The sequence below is a fragment of the Ochotona curzoniae genome, unplaced genomic scaffold, assembly GCF_017591425.1.
Source record: "Ochotona curzoniae isolate NIBS_2020 unplaced genomic scaffold, NIBS_Ocur_1.0 contig_1071, whole genome shotgun sequence".
In the NCBI taxonomy this organism is placed as follows: Eukaryota; Metazoa; Chordata; class Mammalia; order Lagomorpha; family Ochotonidae; genus Ochotona; species Ochotona curzoniae.
In genome coordinates, this window is record NW_024464939.1 from 6,795,998 (window position 1) to 6,820,527 (window position 24,530).

Consider the following 24,530-nt stretch of genomic DNA (forward strand, 5'->3'; position numbering starts at 1 on the left):
CTCCAAGTGGTCACAACCTCCAGAGCTGAGCCAGGAGCCAGGAGCTTCTTTCAGGTCTCCCACACGGGTGCAGGGTCCCAAAGCTCTGGGCTGTCCTCGACTGCTTTCTCAGCCCACATGCAGGGAGCTGGATGGGAAGTAGAGCAGCTGGGACACAAACCAGCGCCCATATGGGATTCCAGCACATACAAGGTGAGAACGTTAGCCACTAGGCCACTGCCCCATTCCTTGTAATTCCCTCTTTAATATTCCCTTTCCCCCCTTAGCCCATTATTTCTATGAAAGCAGTAACCATGACTGCCTTGATTTCCAAGGTCCTACTCCACGACCAGAATCTAACAAAAGCAGTTCTAGCAATGTTCTTAAAATTACATAGATATATTGTCCTGCATCACATAACCAACCAAATGTAAATGTTGTATATCTCAGGCTATTCAAGTTATACCTGAGAATTTCTCCTTTACTATGCACAGAAAATAATTTTGAAACTTTCAGTAGATTTTAAACAAATACCCCCCCCAAAATAATATCACCTAAATGATTTGACTTAGCAAAATAAGGAATGTGGACCTCCTAAGATACCATATGTACTTTACACCATGGTTTGACTATCCTCTCCAAAACTCCCACTGAAACGTAACCACTGTGTAACTGTTTTAAGAGCTGGGACCTTTAAGAAGTAATTAGGCAGAGGCCTTTGGAATGGATTAATACTCTATCATTAGAAAGGGTTAGTTATTGGGGGAGCAGGTTCCTGATTTAAAAAGAAGTCAAGTTCAGCCCAATTTCTTCTGTCTTAATCATGCTCACTTGGCGTGTCACAATGCTCTAACAGCACAGAGGCCCTCACTGGATGCCAGAGCTATGCGCTTGTACTTTTCAGTCCCCAAACTGTAACCCAAATTCTTGCTTATAAATTACCCAGTGTGCGGTATCCTGTTACAGAGGCAAAAAACAAATTAAGACACTTTATTTTTAATTTTTCCATTTTTCCAATAATATGTAAAGAAAGAATGAAAATACAACCAAGAGACAACTGTGTCATATCAAGAAATCACTTTATACAGAGGGAATTCAAATGGGAGATATATGTAATATAAGTTCATATATTAGTAACACATGCATGTATTGTCAAGTATGATATTCATTTAGACACAGGAGTTTCATGATTTCATCAAATTTATGGTTTTGCTTGTGTGTCCCTTCCACAATGGTCAACTATGCACTTACTGAGACTAGGTGAGACCTACCTAATACGACGGTCCAGGAAATTTGCAAATTCAGAGGCAAAGTGCAGTCATAATATATCATAAGCAGCAGTGGGATTAAAGCACCTCAGAAAGCTGCCTTGCCCAAGGTACTGCCAAAACAGACAGGTGTCAATCCCCAATCACACTTAACATTTTTCATGGTCTTACAATTTCAGATCTAACCATAAGTTGAGAACTGAACTAGCTGGTGTGCCACTTTTTCAGTACAGGTTATGTGAGAACATTACATGTTTCCAGGGTATAGTCACTCCAATATATATTTGTAATACATCTCATTACATGAGACGTGAAAGTCAATTTGGTTAAACTTCCTTTAAGTGTTTTTAAAAAAATAAATGGCAGTTGAATGAATGGTGGCAAAAGATTATTTTAATTTAAAAACAGATCAGGATGTGATAAGGTCAAGTGTTGAAATTCTAAGAATTTTTTTAAATGATGATTTAGAAATTATAAATGCTTTCATTCAAAACTGAGGAAAGGGCAACAATTATCCTAATTTCCTAGAATCACAGCTCTTATGAATAATAACATCTAGTTATGAACCTGATCAAGGCTGAATAAATTTTTTTTTTTACAAAACGCCTTTTCAAAAGGGAAGAATTGGGCAAAATCAGAACATACAATTATGAAGGCAAAACCAAGCCCACCAAGGTGCATATGGGGCCAAGAGAAAACAACAGCTCATGAGCAGCAGTTCCCAAGGCCCTGTGCAGGAGTCAGGAGTGCTACAGAGGAGCTGCATAAACAGGGTCAGGCAAAGCGACACCTGCCCCAGCAGCAAAGAAAGAACTCCGCGTCTAATCTGTTGCATCACACCTTGAGAACATGCGTAAGCCATTTTCTTAAATGTTAGGGGTATATAAAAAGAGAACTGGGAAAATCACAGCAACCTACTCAAGCTGCTTCCAGGCATTCAGGGCATCAAATGGGCACGTCTGGGACTGCATCAGCTCCAAACAATGGCAGGACTGCTCAGTGTTCTACCCCTCTACTGACACTATTACAATGACTAGCAAGCCACGCTCTGCAGGAGCAGACTGCTAGTTAGGTGTCTTTAGTCGGACAGCATACGTTCAGAGGCTAAATGGTCCACTGGGGAAGTGGCAACTGCTCCCCCGGGCCAAGCAGCCAGGGTGGCAGGGAGATCCCTCCTGAGTCAAACTTTGGCAACCAGCTGCTTCTGGAGAATGAAAGCTGCTCATGGGTCACAGCTCACTTCCTTTGGTCATAGCAGAGACCAAGAGGCGTGGGTTATAATGCGGGTTTTTGTGTGCATTCACTCCAGAAAACGCGATAAAACACTCAATCGTCCTGCTAAATTGTTAATGAGAATTGAGCAAAATATGCATATGCACAGGGTTGGCTCCCACAGGTGGCCAATAAAATGTTACAAAATCTGTTATGAAATCTACAATGTTCACTTAGTAATATGTCCTAGACAATAAGAAGGAAAAAATTAAAAAAAAAAAAGCATAATGAAGCCACTGTATCCTACCGTAACAGCTGGAAAAGGGTTTTTGGTCTTGATCTTTGTTAGCTTTTTCTTTTCTTTCTTTCTTTTTTTCTTTTTTTTTTTTTTTTTGTAGTTACACCAGGTATGCTTATTAGAATACATCTGCATGTAGAAAGCAATACATTATCAAAATATAAAATATCACTTTTATTAGTAGATTACCTGTATTATGAGCTTAAAATCAGAAAAAAAAAAAAACCCTGCTCTTCTATAAAGGAGAACATATTTAAATTTGTATGGCACATTAGCAAGGAATGGATAGAAACTGTTTATTTTATAAGTAAATCTTTCATTATTAGAAGGAAATGGAACTCGGAAATTCATTTCTTGCAGCTTTCTTGGATAAAGCAGTCTGAACCACTTTAACAAACTGCAATTAAAATAATCTAATAATGTGGAATTCATGACAACCTATGTATGATACACTCATCTACAGAAAACCAAGAGTTGCGTTCAGCCAATTAAATGAATCGTAATAAAAATGAAAGATCAAGAAAGGCAATAGAAAGCGGCTTCCTCAAATGAGGTGCTTTTTACTTGTTGACTATGTGTTTTAAAGTCTGCCTGCGCCTTTCTTTTTCATGAGATCTCAACTGAGTACATATCATTTTATAAACTGTGCAGTGATTAAATTGTGGCAACCAAACAAGTACCATATAAGAGCAATTTCTGCCCCCAAAACAAAAGGACTAGACTCAAGATTAAAGAACAAGTTAAATGGCATCAATGTTAAGCTCTCACAATCAGGTATGGACATCAGCACATAAAACATTCGCTGCAAATAACATGTGGCAAATAACACCATCCCAGGAATTGCATTCTTTCTACTAGGAAACATCTTAAACCAACATTTTCATCCTATGAAAGTCAACAGCAACAAAATCAGCTTTCCCCACACTAATTTCTCATTCAAATAGTCTCACTGCAATTACCATAAATCATTAGCAACCATTAAATTCACAGCAAAGGTGGATTTCGCACCGTCCCCCCAGAAAGCACAAAATTTATGTAACAGACACGATACAGAGAACTGCAAATGCTGAGAGCGTAACATGTGATATGCATGCAGCACAGCAGATTACGATGTTGGGTGAGAGATGCCCTTGCTCCACATAGCGCAAGGATTCTGTTGAGGTAGGCACAGCTCCTTTTATGCTGCAGCTTGCTTCTTGGGAGGAAGGAGCTTGTATGTGTTGAAGTAGCCCACCACCTGCTGGGGAATCTCTGCCAAGACACACTGAGCAAGCGCTTCCTTTGGAGCCTTGTGAGAAACAAAACCAAAATCACCATTAGCAACTGAATCTCTACTGGCTTTTTTGCTGAGACTTGGGGGGGAGGTGGTAATCCACTTGCCATTTAAAAAGCAGTAATTCCTTATTTTTAGGTTTATGTCATTCCTTCAGAAAAGTCCACCAAATATGGAAGAAGAGAAGTAACCGATGCTCTTTGTGACTGCTATATTTTTCCCTGCTAAGTCTTACCAAGACCTTTTTTGGCGTTTGATGATTTTGCTTTATTCTTTAGCTTTCAAATATAGAGCCTTCCTTCCTTTTGTTTAATAACTTTTTTAAAAAGAAAAACATTCGATTTTGAGAGGATTATACATTGAAAGTTACAAAAATAACACCAAGAAGTCTCAAGTACCCTTCAGCAGTTTCCTCCAAATGTAACATCTTATATATCTACAGGACAATATCAAAACTGGAAAATTGACACTGAAACAGACTCACAGATCTTATTCAGATTTCAGTCATTTGTGCATGCCTATGCAACTTCACCTGTGTGACCATCACAATAAGGAAGATACACAACTATTACATCACTGCGAAGACACACACTCTCCCTCCCTCTCAGTGAAGATGGGACTATAAAATGGTATAACCACCCTGGGAAAGCTTAACAGTTACTTTAGTAGTTAAACATGCGATTGCATATGATCTGACAATTGCCCTGGTAGTTATCCCACAGGAATAAAAACACATGTTCACACAAAAACTCCCACTTCAAGGCTTACAGCATTGTCATGTGTCATGGACAAAAATTGGGAACAGCCTAGCTCCCCTTCAGTGGCGGAGTTGATTGAGCTGTGATACATCCAAACCTTGGAATACCGGCAAAGACTTGGGTGACTCAGAATTATGCCAAGCGAAAAAAGGGCCAGACCTCCAAAGTTACATATTATTATTCCACTTCTAGAACATTCTTGAAATCAGAAAAGCATAGAAGTGAAGAGATTAGTGGTCTACAGGCACTAAAGGAAGGATATAGGTAGAAGGAAGGTGAGTGTGGCTACAGGAGGATAGCTTGAGCTACTGCTGTTGTGTTGTACCCTGAGCCCATCCATGTAAATACCTTGGTGGTGATTTTGCACTACAGTTTTTATAGAATGTTACCACTGGAGAAAACTAGTTTTAAAAACTCCTCAGAGAGATTTTCATCAAACCAATGTGCAGCTTGCAAAGTTCAACATATCTTGCATTGATTTTTTCCCTGTTATCACTAAGGTAACAAATACACCTCTACACCAATATCAAATTAACAACTCATCATGTAGACTGTAGAAAGCACACAGGCGCACATGCTGATACGGCAATGTCAAATCCAATCAGAGCTCTCGCTTGCAAAAGACACACGAGGACTGGTACTCACGTTCTGGAACTGTCTGAAAGGCACGAACTGGACAATATCTCTGATGGCGACCTCCCCCGATGGGGAGCGGAGACTTCCACCATCACCGTCCAGAAACTCCATGGCACTGAAGTCAGCTCCTCCCACACCCACAATGATGATGGACATGGGCAATTTGGCAGCATTGACTATGGCTTGTCTGGTTTCATCAAGGTCTGTGATGACACCATCAGTGATGATCAAGAGCACGAAATATTGCTGCCAAAACAAACAAAAAAAAGATACATCCACTAAGCAGGTCAAACATTCCAAACAATAAGATATGATTAATGACATCTCCAGCTTGATGAGTCGTTCAGCATCTTTCTGGCTCATTTTCTTGCCAGTCTTCACCCAGGATACCATCTGCGTAAATGATGCTAAGGCTCTCTGTTGCCGAGGAAATTGGCTCTTAGAAAAATTGAAGGTTCATTAAAAGTGCAGACACCACAGAATAGGGTTGGCAAAATAACTTGGAAACAAGGCATCTAAATGCCTAAAGAAAATTTATCTTTTACTACACGAAGGAATAAGCACTTAAGTAGTTGAAACAGTAAGTATGACGAAACACAGATCAAGGCAGAGAGTGACAACTCCACTCTCAAAAGATCAGGCAAGGTGTGTACTTGGTCTAGTAATTAAGAAGCCAATTAAGGTATCTTCCCCTTTATTGGAGTACCTGAGGTTGATACCTGGCTCTAGCTCTAACTCGAGCTCTCTGCTAATGAAGAACCTGGGAGCAGTAATGATGGCATGAACTGCTTGGGTCCCCGTCACCTACGTGGGAGACCTTTATTCAGTCCCATTCCCGTCTGTGACACAGTCCAAATCCCATCACAGGCATTTAGGGAGTAAAGCAACAAGAGAGGTCTCTCTCTCTAGTCCCCTTAAATCACTAATTAAGCAATCAATCAATTAATCCACACAAATGATCCAATAAGTATGGAAGTGGGCCCAGCAGGATAGCCTAGAAGCTAAAGTCCTCGCCTTGCACGTGCCAGGATCCCATAGGGACGCCGGTTCTAATCCTGGCAGCTCCACTTCCCATCTAGCTCCCTGCTTGTGGCCTGAGAAAGCAGTTAAGGATGACCCAAGGCCTCGGGACCCTGCACCTACATGGGAGACCCAGAAAAGGCTCTGGGCTCCTGGCTTCAGATTGGCACAGCTCCAGCCATTGTGGCCGCTTGGGGAGTGAACCAGGGCTTGAAGATCTTCCTCTCTGCCTCTCCTCCTCTCTGTATACCTGACTTTCCAATAAAAATAAATAAATAAATAAATAAATCTTAAAAAAAATACAGAAGTAAAATAAACTTTTTTAAAAATGGACATGGTTTAAAGAGGGAAATCTTCCTGTAAATTCTGTAATCTCTGATAAAATGTTTTAGAAAATAGAAAAATATTCCATAGAGTTGTTACAACCATCTACTGGGCCATTTAAGCCTAGAACAGGAATCAATTTTGTAATTTTGTGTGTTGAGTATTAAGTCTGACACAGGCACTGCACACTTTACATGAATCACCTGATTGAACTTTGTTGTGTGAGGTAGTTTAGTCCTTACTGCTTCTGAGTGCACACAAGTTGAAGGAGAGTTGATATTGTAGGTCTATTAGACAATGGGCAGCTAATTCAAGTCTCTTTAGCATGGTAACTTATCTTGCAACAAGAATCAGTGCACATCTTATCAAACCTTCATTTTTTAAGCTTGCTTTCAAAAGAAGATACATGATTATCATTTTTGGTAGAACCTCCCTAAAAAAATTTATTCAAGACAGAAAGACTTATGAATACACGCACTGTTTTTATGTCTTATTCTAATGCTCAAACCAAGAATGATTTTTTTCCCATGATATTCCAACAGACCAACTAACAAAGAAAATGGTCCCAGAAGCAATCACCAATCCCCATTCTTCCTGTCCCCTGGCCATGGAGCACTTACAGAAGCCGTCTGCTGTTGGGTGGCTGCAGCAGCAAACCTGGCCACGTGATTGATGATTGGAGAAAAATTAGTTGGTCCATAGAGTTTGATCTGGGGAAGACATGCCCGATATGCCTCTATAATGCCTTGGATTCCTAAATCAGAAAAGGTAGTGTTAAAAATATTGGCTAATTAAATACCCCATATCAGTATCTAGTGCTTTAAGTAATCAAACAACCCATTGTGGCAGTTCTTCTAAGCTTTATACTAAAAAATTCCATTACTATGCTTCATTGCAGAAACGTATAAACTCTGCCCTCTTGCAGGAGAAGGCATTTCTTCTCAATCAAGTGATTACCCTGTCACAGCAGGGTTGTTAAGATTTCTGCTTAATTCTGATGTGACTCTGAATGTGATACGAATGGAAAAAGAACCATGAAAAAAGTACTGCATTATAGAATCGATGATACAGTGAATGAAAAAGCTGCTGATAAAATAACACAGTATTTGTGTATAAATCCAGCATGTCTATAAAAACTGCTTGGCTATAAACCTAATCTGAATTCTAATTAATTGATTTAAATGTTAATTCAGTAACAGAAAAGTTAAGCCTGACATGAACTGTGTCATATTCAACTGGTAAGCTGTATTCGTTTCAAATATTCGCTCCCAGATACTGCATTTTACTACAGAATCACTAATGTGCTTGTTTATGGGGTGCTGCCCCTGGATCAGCTGAAGTGCTTCCTGACAAAGATAGGGCCTTTTGACCAGCTGTAACCTAGGCATGACAATGGATATGACAGCCAGGTGGGAACAGATATTAAAAAAATCTATTTCTCCAACTTTCTTGTTCCTTCCCTCTGCCATTGAAGCAGAACACTCCATGTTTGTTCTACATAAGAGTGGGCAAGCGTTCCATGTAAAGTGGGCAAGAAGTAACTGTTTTCATGATCAACCATTGAGAACAAGAAATTGTTCATTACAACAGCACAACCTAGTGAAAGCTGATGATCATTGCAGGTAAGCACTGCTGATGAAATGCATGTCCCTATACACGCTCGTTGAAGCGCAGCCTTAATAACACATGTTTAGGAAGAAGGTGGGTTCCTCATCACACTGTGTGAGATCAGCAGAGATGTCTACCGCACACACACACACCACACACACACACACACCAATTCGGCATGAATTAGAATAGGTCACTCATATCAAAAACACCCAATAGAAAACACAGAATAAGAAAGAGCAGCACATATTTGGTATTAGCTTCATACAATTCTCTTAAGTTCCAATCAACTCCCACTAGTCACTTAAGACTTAGGAACATGCACTTATATGAACAACCTTGGAGAACATGCCTAATGCATGTACAGGTGCTGTGCTGCTCAGCAGGTGATGCTGAACCAGCAGTCGGTCCAACAGCATCACAACTAGCCACAACAGCATTGGCCAGCAGTGAAATGTGTCCTAAGTGAAGCCCAAACTCACAGAAATACTTTCTTCCTTTCTATCATGTTAACTTATTTTTTTTCTTCATGTTAACTTATTTTTTAATCTGAAAGTTCAAATAGATTTCTTCACAAATAGAATTAGCCTTCAATTCCTCAATTAAGACTGCATTATGCTGTGTTACGAAGATGGCAGAATAGGGTAAGGACACGTTTAATCAGATGGAGAAACATTTAATCAGGATGAAGCAGAGAGGACATATTTCAGGAAATAGGAAAGGACAGAACAACAGCAGAGAGGTACCTGCAGACTGACAGACACAGGAAAGCAGAGGGCACAGCAGTGTGGAATTGCAGTGAACGATACTCCAGCACGGCAATCTGAACTCCAATAGCAGCTGGAACTCCACCAGCAACCAGGTGGGAAAGGACTGTCACTGGGAGCTTGGGAGGTGAACCCAGATGGAGAACTGTCTGTCCTGCTGGTCCATTTGATTTGACCAGGAGCAGAGACAGAGCAGTAAATCTCAGGCTGTGTGAGAACAGAGTGAATTTCATAGCCCAGTCAGTCCCCAAGAGCTGAGTTGGGCGCCATTTTGCCTAAGGAGGAAAGAGCAAGGGAAAGGACTGAGCATGCTCTGAGAGGAAGTGAGCTCATTTCTGACTCAGCGAACTGCAACGACGTGGCATTCTACGGGTTCCATCCGGGGCAGGTCTGGGTAGCCCTCGGATCTGACGACCAGCAGATCAAGAACTGTTGTGATAGCACGTTGGGTGCCATTTTGTGCACTGTGGCAATAGCTTTGGGACTGCAGGGGACAACAGTGAACTGCTGAGGTCTCACAGGAAAATAATATTGACTGTGACATTGTACCGGTCAAAACAGGTCTGTGTGGCACCCAGACCTAACGTCCAACAGGTTCCGACAAGATCAGCACCACCAACAACCAACAACCTAACTAGATAGGACACTTGGTGTCTCTCTAATCCTGGGACCCACTCCAACCAGAAGTGGGAGAAAGGTTGCAGAGACAACAGTGCAGCCTCAGCATGGTATCACAAGAGGTGGAGAGTGGTAAGCCAAGAGCTGTGGCTGTGGAGACCACGGTGGATATCTGACATAAGAACCAAGACCTGAAACTTGCTGGAGGTTGTGGCACAAGTGGCTGCAAGCAAAAAGTTGTGTGCCAACTGCAATAAGTAAAATCGCATTGTACACCTGTGGGTGACACAGCTTAGAAACCTGCCCCAGGAAGAAGACTCTGCTAACCAGAAGTACAATGATCAAGAGCAAAAGAAGAGACAAAGGCACAATGAATATTACTGAGCACTCCCCTGCAAAGGAGCAAAACCCTATGCCAACCTCAGAGTTAACTGAGGAAGACATCGAGAAAATGGGGGACACAGAATCCATAAGACTCATTTTGAAGATTCTGGTCAAAAATGAGAAGCTCATGCAAGAGTTCAAAGAATTTAAGGAAGCAGTAAAGGAAATCAAGGCTGGTATATCAGAAATTAAGAACACAGTAGCGCAAATTACAAGTACAGTGGAGAGTCTCCAAAATAGAATGAAGCAAGCAGAAGAAAAAATCTCAGAATTGGCAGATATCTCCTGTCACCAGGGGAAAGCAAACAAAAAGCTGGAAGCAGAGCTGGATCAGACCAAAAAGAGTATTCAAGAATTGAAAGACACTATTAAGAGGCCAAATAGAAGAGTTATGGGAGTCCCGGAAGGTGCAGAAAGAGAAGCTGAGTTTGCAGATGTATTTAATAAAATAATCAAGGAAAATTTCCCTAATCTGAAGAAAGAATTGGGAAACAAGATCCAGGAGGGACACAGAACTCCTAACAGGCTTGATCAAAAGCGATCTTCACCAAGACACATGATTATCAAGCTCTCTTCAATTGAACATAAGGAAAAGATCCTTAAATGTGCACGTGAAAAACATCAATTGACATATAAAGGAAGGCCAATTAAGCTCACAGGAGATCTCTCACAGGAAACTCTATAGGCAAGAAGAGAATGGAGTGACATATTCCAGATTCTAAAAGAAAAAAATTGTGTGTCTAGGATAACATACCCAGCAAAGCTTTCTTTCATCTTTGAAAATGAAATAAAATTCTTCCATAGTAAAGAAAAGCTAAAAGAATTTGCCTCTTCCAAACCTGCCCTACAAATGATACTTCAAGATGTTCTCTTGAGAGAGAAAAGGAATAGCACCTACCAAAACCAAAGGCAAATGGGAAGAACATCCCAGTACAATGACAACAGAAGACTAAACCAATGAACAACCCATTGCTAAAATGACAGGACCAAAGTACCACCTATGTGTATTAAACTCTGAATATAAATTGCTTAAGCACAATCAAACATCATAGAATAGTAGACTGGATTAAAAAACAAAACCCATTTGTTTATTGTCTGGAGGAGACACCTTCGACAAAGATCAGCGGAAACTCTATCACATGGGTTTTGTTGTTTTCTGTTGATTTCATCTCTTCGGGACACCTTCTTCTGACTGGATCATTCAATGACTCGTAGATCATACAGTGGCATCATTTTCTTCAAGAAGGTTCTTGATTTTCACTTCTTCAGCTACACGTTGGACATTTAACAGCATGTTGTTTAATTTCTTGGTGTTGTTAATTTCTTTTTTCTTCCGGAAGTTGATTTTGTTTTGTGGCTCTTCATTTAAGGGAAGGTAAAGTAGTAGTGTAGTGGAGATTGTCATATCTAGTAACATGTCATTTAACTTCATGGCACTGTGAATTTCTATTTTTCTTTCGGTTGTTGATTTTGTATCATGACTTTTCATTTAAGGGAATGTACAGTAGTTATGTAATGGAGACTAATAACCAGATGTGAGGATGCAGGGTGGTACGCATTTCTATTTCCAGACAAAGATGGACTTATAGTGAAATTGTTTATATTATATTTTGACAATAGGATTCTGGACTCTCTGCCATTGTCCTTGCCCGCAAAGATGAACATATGACTGAGTATGAAGAGCTATGTGTTAGTGATGATGTGGAGGAACTGGGGGGGGGGAGGTAATTGGGGAGGGGATAAGGGAATATGGAACTGTATCGTAAAATGATTGCAATAATAATAAAATGTGGAGAAAGATTACCAAAAAAAATTAAAATAAAAAGAGAAAAAAAAAGACTGCATTATGCTGAAATCTTCCCTTAGAATTAAACGAGCATGTGAGACTTATTATCTCTAGGTAACTAATTTCAATAAATAATTAAGAAATGGGGATCAAAATTCCGTGCTTTAAAATAAAGCTGCAACATTTTTCTGTAGTCTCTCTTCATTTTTTACAATCTAAAGTGGATCTTTTTTTAGACTATAAATCAAAAGTTAAAAACCACACTTAATGAGCAGCCCAAGACTATAAATCAAAAGTTAAAAATCACACTTAATGAGCAGCCCAAAATCATGTACATATTACTCGGAAGGTAACTGAACCTCTGAGACGAATTATCACATAAACTATGCCATCTATGTAAATAAAAGCTAATCAAACTACATCCCAAAAGTTATTCCAAGTTCACCAAAAGCACAAAGCACCTTTCTCTGAAATGAACAGTATGCTCAGGGTCCAAGGGCCAGGAAAAGGAGCTGGTACCAGCCAGTGGAAGTGTCTCAGGAGACTGCTGCATCGTATGCACAAAGTACGGGGCCTCAGGGAGAGCAGGCCAGTGCACACTGCCCCAGGCTCTGCTGCTGAATGCATACTGCCTAGCAAGAGGAGAAAAGAGCAGCTTCTGATAGCAAACTATACGTTGTGTAAAGCTCAAAAGGGCCCTTCACAGACAACGCGCTTACTGTCTGGAATCTTCAATTACCTCTGCCTCCACATTTACCTTCCCTCCTCCAGACCTCTCAGTCTCACATGCTATGGTGGGAGACTTGGCATGTCAGGTTGATTGTTCAACATCGTAAAGAAGGGGGGAGCAATCGGGTATTTGAGGTTAAAGAAGAAAAGTAACAAGGCATACGAATCCCCTCCACCCAGAGCAAGGCTGCTCACACCATTTACAGAACACTGCATGAGCAACAAGCAATTAAATGCTGCACACTTCTCCTTTGCAGAGTGAGAATCTAACAAAACTTCTAAAAGATCTGTGTATTGAATTACTCATTTTAATGAAGGCTTATTTTTACATCTACTTATACCTGAAAACACTTTCAATATATGAATATTTGTATTGATATACACCCAAACAGAACTGTTTTTCTATTAAACTTCAGGAGCTAAAGAACCTGGCCTCTAACCTTCAATATTTCGGCACTGGATTCTGTCACAATCAACTGTCATTGTCACCCTAAGCACCAACTTCATACAACTTCTTTTATGACAGAAAGTTAAATACTTCACAAAAGGAAGCTTGCATTTGAATGATTTCAAATCATGAAAATAAATAAATAAATAACCATGACCAGCAAGGCTTTCAGTTTAAACTCCTCATGCTTCTTACCATTACAATAAGGATTGGCTGGATTGAAGTTCATTGGAAACTCATGCGATACCTGTCACAAAAGAAGCACACGTGAGACCAGTTCTGCTCTTCCAGGACGCCAAGCTATCAAACGAGCTCGTCTCTTACCTGCCACTGCGGAGGCACCTGAGCACCAAATCCAAAAGCTGGAAACATCTTATCACTGAAAGGAAAAATGGGAAAACGTTATTTTTTGTTTAAATAGAAAACAGCTTTATCTTCACTCATAATAAATCACTGTGAATTCCTTTCTGTCCAAGTCTCAAATTCTAGAAGAGTATTAAGAGAAAAAAAGATTACCCATGGTAACTGCCACAGACCCAATCTTACTGGTTGACAACATTCATTCTAATCACTTTTCTGTACACTGAGAAAAACGTCCTTCTCCAGACGTATTTTTATAAAAACAGAATTTATATTCATGTTTTCCTATCCTACATTTTTAAATGATGCACATCATCTGATTGGACAACTGTGTTAACTGTGTAGCAAAACATATGAATGTTTGATCTAAGGGTTTAAGGATAAGGACTAAGGACCCTAATACGCAACGTGACATCATAGGAATGGCTGCTAAGTATTACCTATAGGTATTTTCTCCCCCAACGGTCCATTATTATGACACACCAAAAGTAGTTTTCTCTACTAGGGATATTCTTTGTTAATTCTTTCCGAGTATATTATTATTATTATTTGAAAGGCAGATAGCCCAGGATGGGACAGAAGCAGGGACCCAACTTCCTAAGCCATCAGTTACTATCTCCCAGGACACGCACTAGCAAGAAGTGAGACCAACAGCACAGCCAGGACCCAAACCTAAGCACACCAAAACATGATGTAGACATCTTAACCACCAGGCCAAATGCCTGCTCCTGTGTATTAAATCTTACTGAAGCTAAACCCGACCTCATGTCAGAAATACTTTTTGCTATGTAGCCTGTCTTTAACGTATCTCTTCTTCCACTGTTTTCAGCATTAATGACTGTAAATTCATCTGGATAATGCTTTGGACTAATGAGCGAGGCAGAAAGTGCTGCTCTCTGCCAGCATCCATTCTTTCCTTCCCCCATGTATCTCTACTTCAAAACAGCTTGATTTTCAACAACAACAACAAAAAAAGACAACTTGATTGATTTCCTCAGACATGGACTAGCCCCATGCTCTAGCTTTAAATAAGTTTGTGTCAATATTTGCTAGAACAATTTCCCTTCCTTTCCCCCCCCCCAAAAAAAAAAGTTTTTATTTATCTGAAAGGCAGTATTAGAGGAGAGAAAGAGAGAGAGAGAGAGAGAGAGAAGGGGGGAGACTCTTTTATCCACTGGCCCACTCCCCAAATGGCTAGGACGGCAAGACTGTGCCAGGCAGAAACCAGAAAACAGATTTTTTGCATCACCTTAGGGTGAAGAGACCCAAGCACTTGGGCCCTACTCTGCAACTTTCCCTGGCACATTTGTTGGGAGCTGGACTGACATGGAGAACCCAGTTCTTGAATCAGTGTATGGATGGGACGCTGGTGTCACAGGCAGCAGCATAATCCACTATGCCACAATGCAGACCCTTTTTTTCTCTTAAAAATTTTTAAACTAGGCACATTCATTGTTCATTCTAGATCATTTCTAGATCATCTTGCAGGAGTATAGCAATTTTAATTCCAATTATTGTTTTTTAAATCTTTATTTTATTTTTATTGGAAATTCAGATATACAGAGTGGAGGAGAAACAGAGGGAATGCTCTTCCATCTGCTGGTTCACTCCCCAACTGGCCACATGGCCAGAGCTGAGCTGATCCGAAGCCAGGAGCCAGGAGCCTCCTCCAGGTCTCCCAGATGGGGGCAGGGTCCCAAGGCTTTGGACTGTTCTCAACTGCTTTCCCAGGCCACAAGCAGGGAGCTGGATGGGAAGCGGGGACACCGGGATCGAAACCAGCTCCCGTATGAGATCCCAGTGCATACAAGACGAGAACTTTAGTTAACAGGCTATTGTGTCCAGGAAAACTTTCTACATTTTACAGCATTATCATGGCATCTACCAGTCTGGAAATGGTGGTGTATCTCTCCATTTAAACAGGCTTTCTTCCTTGTCTTTTTGTACAGTTTTCAAGTCTTACTTACAAAAGATCCTACATTTTTTACTAAATTCATTTTAATTTTATTCCATTTCTAATTTTGACTTCACTATAATCTTTCTGAATACCAGCTTTTTTGGTTAGTGGGAAGCTGACTTTCTTATTTTGTGTTTTCTTATTTTCTATCCACCTTTCTAAACTTTCACAATTTTCTGCTTTTTTCCCATTGATACATTCAGATTTCAACCCACTCCTTTTAGGCTTGTTAACTTCTGTTTGAAACTGTCCCGGCCTGGTGGCTCAGTGAAGAATGGTCATTTGAGTTCCTGCTCCATTCCTTCTGTGTTCCTGTTCTGTTCTGGTCTTTTGCCCTTGAGTTAGCTTTGTAATTTACTGCTTCCTAAAATATAATCCTTTCATTTCGATTTTCCAAATATAAAAGCATAAAAGTTTACAAAGTAGTAGCATGGTTTTTATAATTATTTATCCCTGAATCTGTGCTTATAGTCGCTCTCTCTTAACTAGAACTCTGTATATGTTTTTTTCCTTTCCACGGAGGCCAGTGTGGACAAAAGCTTGTCTAAGTTTTATTGAACTAGCAAAGAAACATTTCTTGGATTAATTTGGCAACTAAGCTGCCAGAACCTCATACAGTCTTCTCTTTGTTCTTTATTTATAGATGGTCCTTTACTGCAGTGTGATTTCTTTTTAGATCTAAGGGATACTTAGGAGTACTTTGATTTCCATACAGTTAACTTTCTTCTTTTCCTTTTTTTTTAAAGATTTATTTATTTCCATTTGAAAGGTAGAATTCCAGAGAAGAGGGAGAGATGGAAAGGAAGTAAAAGAGAGGTCCCAGCACAGTAGCCTAGAAGCTAAAGTCCTCACCTTGCATGCGCCAGGATCCCATAGGGGCGCCAGTTCTAATCCCAGCTTCTCCACTTCCCATCCAGCTCCCTGCTTGTGGCTTGGAAAGGCAGTCAAGGATGGCCCAAAGCCTTTGAGACTCTGCACCCATGTGGGAGGTCCAGAAGAGTCTCCAGACTCCTGGCTTCGGACTGACTCAGCTCTGGGCATTGCTGTCATTTGGGGAATGAACCAGCAGATGGAAGATCTTTCTCTCTGTCTCTCCCTCCTATGTATATCTGACCTTGCAATAAAAATAAATAAATCTTAAAGAGAGAGACAGAGACAGAGAGACAGAGAACAAGAGAAAAATCTTCAGTTCTCTAGGTCACTCTCCAAATGGCTGCAATGGCCAGAGCTGGGCTGGTCTGAAGCCAGAAACAGGAGGTTCTTTAAGATCTCCTACATGGGCACAGAAGCCCAACCACTTGGGTCATCCTCCAACAGGGAACTAAACAGGAAACTGAGCAGCTGGGATTCAAGTGGTGTCCATATCGGATGCCAGAGACTCAAGCAAAGGTTTAACCTATAAACCACCATGCTGGCACCATTAATTTTCTTTCATTATTCCTTCGTTATTAACTGTAAGTGGCAGTCTGGGACAGTAATTTTACAAATATTATTTTTATAAAGGAAACCCATTACTGTTATACTTTGAAATGTTTATTACATTTACAGTTATTTTTATTGAAAATGATTTGGGTCTCTTAAATAACAGAGTATTAAAATAATTCTGAATCATGTAACAAAATATTCTACACAGTAACTTTTCAATATATTTAGCAATTATTGCCTGCTACTACAAAGGACCCCATTGCTTCGGCTTCATTTGCATTTGCCTGAAAACTGTGCTTAGATGCTATGAAAAGCTATCAAAACGTAAAGGCTTCTCTTATAAAGAAATAAATAACTAAAACACTCTTATCCCACCACCTACAGCAGAGTACTAGCAAAGAACAGAAAAGGCCTTTTCTGGACATTTAGGAAAAGGAGCATTTTAGTTTTCCCTAAGTCATACTCACGCATCATAATCCTGAACGACCAGTCCAACAGACCAGATAGCAGTCAAATATTCATTAACACCATTGGGGCTGATATAATGCAAGGAGTCCGGAGACCTTGGGTCACCATTGGAGCCGGTGAAGTCCACTCCCACCTGCCAAATAACGATGACAGCCCTGATACCCAAGAAAATTATAGCAGGGGATGCATTCATCCTCAAGCCTGCTACTGCCATTTCTTACACATTATCTACCAGTATTTCCCCCAACAATTAAACAAGCACAGTTTCAATATAAAACAACCTCCTGTCCCTATTATTATAGCTTTCTTTAGTCATGAGTTATTATACACATGACTTCAGTATAACTTCTTGCAAATGTATTTAACTATCACTTCTTATCCCTTAAATCACCATAGGATAACCACAGTCTGTAAGTATCAGCTTTTCTTTAGAAGAACAAGATTACATGAATAAAGCCAAAACTTCATGATGAACCTCAACAACTCATCCAAGGTCTCGGAGGAGCCCATATTCAACAGACTACAAATTTTATCACAAAGTCAGCTTAGCAGTAAAAGAAAGAATACTGTAACATGGAAGATATTTTTACTTACAGTAAAATTCAGCTGACATCCTCCCATGATATAGTCAAGGAATGTGCACTCTACTGTAATCTAAAAGTAAATATCAAGCCATTAAAACCTAAATTCTCCTTGCAGACAACCAACAACAAGCTCTTTTTCTAGGTATGTTTTTTTAAGAGTTGTGAGTTGAACAGCACATGTTAAAAACAGGTGGAAATCACTACTGCATTTGAGTTCAAGGTGCTCCTATACCGTCTACCTGGCATAAATCAGTAATATTTGACATCAAAAAAATTAGAGGGTTGCTACTATGTGTAAGTCTGCTGCCTGCGTGCTGGTTCAAGTCCAGGCTGCTCCACTTCCTATCCAGCTCCCTATCTCTCCCCCTCTGTCCATAACTTTTTTCAAGTAAAACCAAATCAAATAAATCTTCAAAAAGAATTGTAGAAATTTTAAGATTAGAATATTAATAGCCAAAGAGGACATACAGTCAATTGCACATTTTAAGTTTTGTCTAACATTTATATTTAACAGCCATAATAATCAAAATGTCAAAATAAAATTCCAGTTGTTCCCTATCCTTGTGACATCCTGTCTCGGAGTATGACAGAACAAGTGTGCCAAGTCACGCCATTTATATAAATAAGCCGGGAAAATACCGTGATGTCCCATAGCTCCTCAGTTAATAAAAACAGTAATATTTCTTACAGATATTCCTTTGTTACAAAGTTTTCAAGCTGGGTCAGGCACGTGGCATGGCAGTTTTAAGCTGCCACTTGCAATGCTCACATCCAAATTGGAGTCCCTGGTTCAAGTCCCGGCTACCCTGCTACCCAGAGTTTCCCATTAACACATTGCTGGCAAGCATGAGGTCACAGCTCAAGGACTCAAATCCCTGCCACCCTCTTGGGAGACCTGTGCGGGGTTCCAGGCTCCTGGCTTGGCCTAGCCCAGGCCTAGCTGTCATGAGCATTTGAGGAATAATCCTGTGATTTGAAGTTCATTCTCTTTCTCTCTTTCCAGCCACTCTTTCAAATACTTTTCAAAACTATACATGCAACATAAAAATTTTCAAGCCTTGGAAGCCAAGTTACTTGAAAGATTTCTTTATTGCTTGCTATTCCCTTTTCCATATAGGTGACCAGATGTTCATATGGTTTTTCAACTGCCTAAAATTCATACATTTGTTGGCAGTAATTCATATTAATAGAAGAACTCAAAATGTCATTTCATCACATGATAAGCATCCAAGGTTCACTGACCTCACACTGTTTCACACTGATAACACCTGAATTCTTGTAGCTTTTTTTCTTTTGCCTCTTTTTTTCATTTATACATTCAAATTCAATCTGTAGGAAGAGAACAGAAAATGTTAATTTTCACTAATAATATCAGAAATGCTGATGTCAGTTTAAATGACATTGTACCAGAAAACTACTGTTAAAATTCTATTACAAAAGGCAACTCCAAAACAACTGTACAATACCACCTTATGTTAAATATTTACCAGCTAAATTTCCATCAATTAAGATACTCTAAAAATGGTATTCCTCTTAAAATGGTTTCTAAGTACAAATTTTTTCTATAAGTAATTTCCTTACATATGTCCTCAGTAACAATCTTTCCTGTTTATGATAAAGGAGATAAAACATTACTTTCAGCTGTTTACCAAAGCAAAAATACGCTACTTAGAAAAGATGGAGAATACTCAATGTGACAGTGTGGAAATATATGAAACCAAAACCTACGAATCCAAAGATCATCACTTTCCATAGGGAAGACATATTAGAAATACATAAGAAACGTGGAGCCAAAGGCACTGTCATCTTCTCTCTCTCTTCCATGAGCTCTAGAGTTTGAAACCCACAATGCGGGCTATGGAAGCGGGTCTAATATCACACACGTTTCAGTCCTGGGAGATGGGAGGGAAAGGCCCCATAGCCTATGGGGCAGGCCTGGAATCTCTCATGCACTTGTGTCCCAGGTGAGTGGAGAGATAACGTCCCAGACCTGTACGTATGCCACAGGAGCAGGTCTGGGAACCCATCTATGATCTTGGGTCTCTGGTGAGCAGGCAGAGCTCCACACCAGCATTCCACCCACCGCACCAGCAGACTGGGCTTGGGAAAGCTGCCCTGGGGAACTCATATGCTCCCAGCAACAGATACTTTGGATTGCTCAGGGAAAGGGGTATGGGGATGTGAGGAAGGAGGGAGTATGTTGCAGGTGAGGAATGACATCTGGAGGACTTCCACCAGCAAGACCACTGTACTTGCAGGTAAACAAGACTGCTGACATGAGCGGTTTGGAGGGGGGACGCCAGAGGACCTTTCATGGTCACACTGATGCACCTGCTCAAGTGAGAGAATAGATTTGGGCTAGTTCACATCAACCACACTGACCACCACCTCACACTGAGTGCACACAAAAGCTAGGGCTGGGGGCCCATCTGGCAGTGCTAGATCATAGTACCTGTCAGTGGGTGTCAGAACAGGGAACAGTTCACATTAGGCTTGGCCATTGACACTAACCAGCACACCAAAGAACCAGGTCGGGGAAAGCAGGTTCTGTGGAGGATACGTGGGCCCACCCATGTGAAATTGCAATTTCTGCTGGTGTGCTCAAGAGCAGGGATTGGGGGGTGGTGGTGATTGACTGAGCAAGCACGACCATGGTACTCTCCAACACTCATGGGTACTGGTGTTTGGAGCAGGCCAGGCAGATCCATGCCACAGACCCTGAGGGCACACCCAAAATCAGGGTGTAGAGGCAGCTAAGGCCACAACATCTAGGAGCTCATACAAAGGCTCGGACAGGGGCAGACTATAACAGCCTATCACCTACATGTGATATCTGGGTTTGGGAATAGGCCTGGTGGGGGAACTTGGGAAACCCCCTCACTGGGCCTTAGTTCCCACTGATGAGCTTGTGATTCAGGACTGAGTGTTGGTCAGGCCAGGCAAGGCTGCTCCACCCATTGGCCAGTGTGAGGGTTGGTTCTGGAGCAGGACAGACTGGGTTGGGCTGGACTCACTGGCATGTGCAGGAGCAAGCTCGAGTGTGGATCATGCCAGGCTAGGCTATTACACTTACCAGTTTGCTTGAGCCAGAAATGCGAGCAGACTGGACAAGGCGAGGCTGCAGGAACTGCCAGCCAGAGTTGGGACTGGGGGAAGGTTGGGACAGGTCAGGCTGCAGCATCCAAAGGCAAAGGCCAAGAGAAGGGATGGGCTATGCCAAGCTGGGTCAGAGTAACCACTAGCATGTGCAAGATCTGTGGTTGGGAGCCCAGCACAGGAGCTTAGTGGCTAAAGTCCTCACCTTGCATGCTCCATATGGGAGCTGTTTCATATCCTGGCTACTCCACTTCCTTTCCAGCTCCCTGCTTGTGGCCTGGGAAAGCAGTCGAAGATTGCCCAAAGCCTTGGGACCCTGCACCCACGTGGGAGGCCTGAAAGAAGCTTCTGGCTCCTGCCTTCAGATCAGCTCAGCTCTGACTGTTGTAGCCACATGGGGAATGAAGAAGCAGATGGAACATCTTTCTCTCTATCTCTCCTCTCTGTAAATCTGACTTTCCAATAAAAATAGATAAGTCTTATAAAAAAAATTGTGGCTGGGGCCCGGCGCTGTGGCCTAGCAGTTAAAGTCCTCGCGTTGAACGCGCTGGGATCCCATATGGGCGCCGGTTCTAATCCCAGCAGCTCCACTTCCCATCCAGCTCCCTGCTTGTTCCTGGGAAAGCAGTCAAGGATGGCCCAAAGCCTTGGGACCCTGCACTCGCATGGAAGACCTGGAAGAAGCTTCTGGCTCCTGGCTTCAGATCAGTGCAGCTCCAGCCATGGTGGTCATTTGGAGAGTGAACAAGTGGATGCAATATCTTTCTCTCTGTCTTTCCCTCTCTCTGTAAATCTGGCTTTCCAATAAAGACAAATAAATCTTAAAAAAAAAAAGAAGAAGAAGAAGAAATATGTTTGGATGCTGAGTAACTAACTGAATGTATTTACAGCAGTCAAATGATGTTAATAAGTGCCACTAGATGGCAGCTTAATATTGCATAATTTGAAGTTCTGTGGACTAAGTTTTTGTTCTAACTTTGGGAAAGGATAAGTCAGAGAGAAGAGGTAGAGAACAGGTTATGAAAATCCACCCAAAAGTAAACAAAAGTATGCAAAATTAAAGTCCACATATCTTCCTAGTGTCATTGACATTATAACCCCCCAAAAAACGCTGAAAGTGATAAAGGATAAATCTTTTGGCTTTCTTTCTGTAAAACCACATGTTATCTTAAGCCAAAGTAAACCAAAATTTCAAATTAAATGTAAATTTCTGAGAAAGAATTTCTCACATTTACCGTCTTTGACATGGCTTGGCCACAAGGGACACCTGGCCCCAGAACACCAGCCGACCACAAGTCTGTGTCAGGATTATTTTCTGCATGGAGTTATCTGTCCCAGTTTCAGATTCGATGAAGATTCTAATAAGTCTGCACGCCACTAGTCCTTAGTCCCACCCCTTTAGTGTATCAGATCCTCTGGGGAGAGGCGGGGTCTTGGTACCACAGCACCAGCTGGTTGCACTTAGAGCAACTGCCCTGGGTCAGCTAACAGAGAACTGGCCCAGGGGACTGAGGCCTATAATGGAGTCAGCCTTCTGTCTCTCCTCACTGTTACAATCTTTGCTTTCTTGTACGCTGTTGGAGGCCTTACCTGACGTTGGTCACTATGACATGTTGTTCTGCTCAACAAAACTTAACAAAGTTTGGATTACTTGATCACAACACAAGTCAAACACATAGATTTCAATGTACAGTAAAATCACAACAAACTATTTACCATGTCAATGGGAAAAAGAATTAACTCCTATCTAAACTACAAGTATACATAAACACAAAGATGTAACTTACAGGTGAGTTCCTAGAGGCTTCTTTTAGTTTTGTCATGGTGGTTTGAAATGTTCCAATGAGATCATGTGACCCATCATTATCATAATCGTAACACTCTACCTGTAATTAATATAATAATAAATATAACTTTATTTAAAAGCACTGGCTGCAATAAATGTGTTCTTCTGAGAATTGCTGTTTTAGTTAGAATATATGAACACGTTTAATAGATAATCTATACTTCCTAGAGAAGCAATTCTGAAACCTTTTAAACCCCAGCTATCCTTGAAATTGGACACTAAAAGGCCCGGCATGGTAGCCTGGTGGCTGCGGTTCTCGCATCGCACATGCCAGGATCTCATATGGATGCCGGTTCTAATCCCAGCTGCTCCACTTCCCATCCAGCTCCTTGCTTGTGTCCTGGGAAAGCAGTCAGGGATGAACCAAAGCCTTGGGAACCTGCTCTCGCGTGGGATACCCAGAAGAGCTCCTAGCTCCTGGCTTCAGATCAGCTCAACTCCAGCCATTGCTGCAGCTTGGGGGGTGAGTTGGCAGACGGAAGATCTTTCCTCTCTGTCTCTCCTCCTCTGTATATCTGATTTCACAATAAAAATAAATAAAATTTTTTTTAAAAAGAAATTTGACATTAAGACCTATCACAGCGAAATAAAAAACAAAAATATTGTTAAATTCCACTTTAAGCAGTTCACAGATACTCTATGAGGACCAGCATAAGTGCTCTGAGCACAAGCCAACTGGAATTGTATTACTCTCTCGTCCATCTTTTGATCTTATTATCAATGGCTAAAAAAACATTATCTGGAAAACGAAAGGAAGTGCGTACCATAGGCAGCTGATGATAGTATCAGTAAATCCTGAATATTTAGAATTGGGAAATGTATGCTCTTAGTGGCTATGTGCCGAGGCTGGGCTTGTGCTAAGGCTTAGGCATACTTAAGTCAAGACTGCCATATTATGAAGATCCAGTTCTTAAAATAGAAAGAAAAATTCCAGGGCAAAGACTTCTTTTTCTACTAAGAAAGATTCTATATCCTGCGTCATATTCCTTGCTGTTTCCATGTAAGATAAGGTGAGTCTTATGTCAGCCAGAGGATTCTGGAGAGATTTCATCGTGCTTGGAATGGCGAGATTGGCAGCAATTCAGAACTGTTGAACTATCAAAACCACTTGAGCAGTGCCCTTGGAGTATGCCCCACATGGGGGATCCTGGGATAGGGTGGGAAACTGGGTGAGGCTTCACACTTTACCTCCCTCCTTACCCCAGATATATTCACAAAAAAATATGGAGACAATGGTCTTACCCCTTTTCTGGAACCCTTGACCCTTTGTCCCTAATCAACTATGTAAAGATTATCAAAATTTAAAAAAATTTTAAAAAGATAAGGTGAGTCTTGAATCTGGTTCTTATTAAATGCCTTCTCTCTCAGAGAGAAGACAAGGTGGGAGCATGTTTGATTTGCATGTGGTTTTCTGCCAACTTGACAGAGGTAGTCAAAGAATAAATAATCACCATAATACTAGAATATTGTTTCCAAAGGGGAATCAACCAAGGTGGCATCAACTCTTAGCAGAGTTATCCAAGGGAAGCTACACAATGATTGTGAACATTCAAAAGCAATGATTTTAGTGCTTTGCAGTCACAACAATCATTCATTCCTGAAAAGACCTACTATGTGCACTACATGCACATCAGTTTTGTGAGGCACACAGCATTGAAATCACATCATTATCTCCATTTTACAGAC

At 41.0% G+C, this 24,530-nt stretch overlaps 1 protein-coding gene across 2 annotated transcripts in view; it reads right to left on the reverse strand.

Annotated features, from left to right (window-relative positions):
- Window positions 1-968: 968 nt before the first annotated feature.
- CPNE3 (copine 3) overlaps window positions 969-24,530 on the reverse strand; it is a 70,176-nt gene continuing 46,614 nt past the window's right edge. For both annotated transcript variants that reach the window (XM_040993581.1, XM_040993573.1), the window contains exons 8-16: window positions 22,786-22,884; window positions 19,145-19,231; window positions 17,913-17,972; window positions 17,318-17,451; window positions 13,433-13,487; window positions 13,304-13,355; window positions 7,389-7,522; window positions 5,434-5,670; window positions 969-4,045 (exon numbers count right to left, since the gene is read on the reverse strand). In XM_040993581.1, the coding sequence (XP_040849515.1) occupies window positions 3,935-4,045; window positions 5,434-5,670; window positions 7,389-7,522; window positions 13,304-13,355; window positions 13,433-13,487; window positions 17,318-17,451; window positions 17,913-17,972; window positions 19,145-19,231; window positions 22,786-22,884 (969 nt within the window). In that variant the 3' untranslated portion in view covers window positions 969-3,934. The remainder of the gene's footprint in view (window positions 4,046-5,433; window positions 5,671-7,388; window positions 7,523-13,303; window positions 13,356-13,432; window positions 13,488-17,317; window positions 17,452-17,912; window positions 17,973-19,144; window positions 19,232-22,785; window positions 22,885-24,530) is intronic.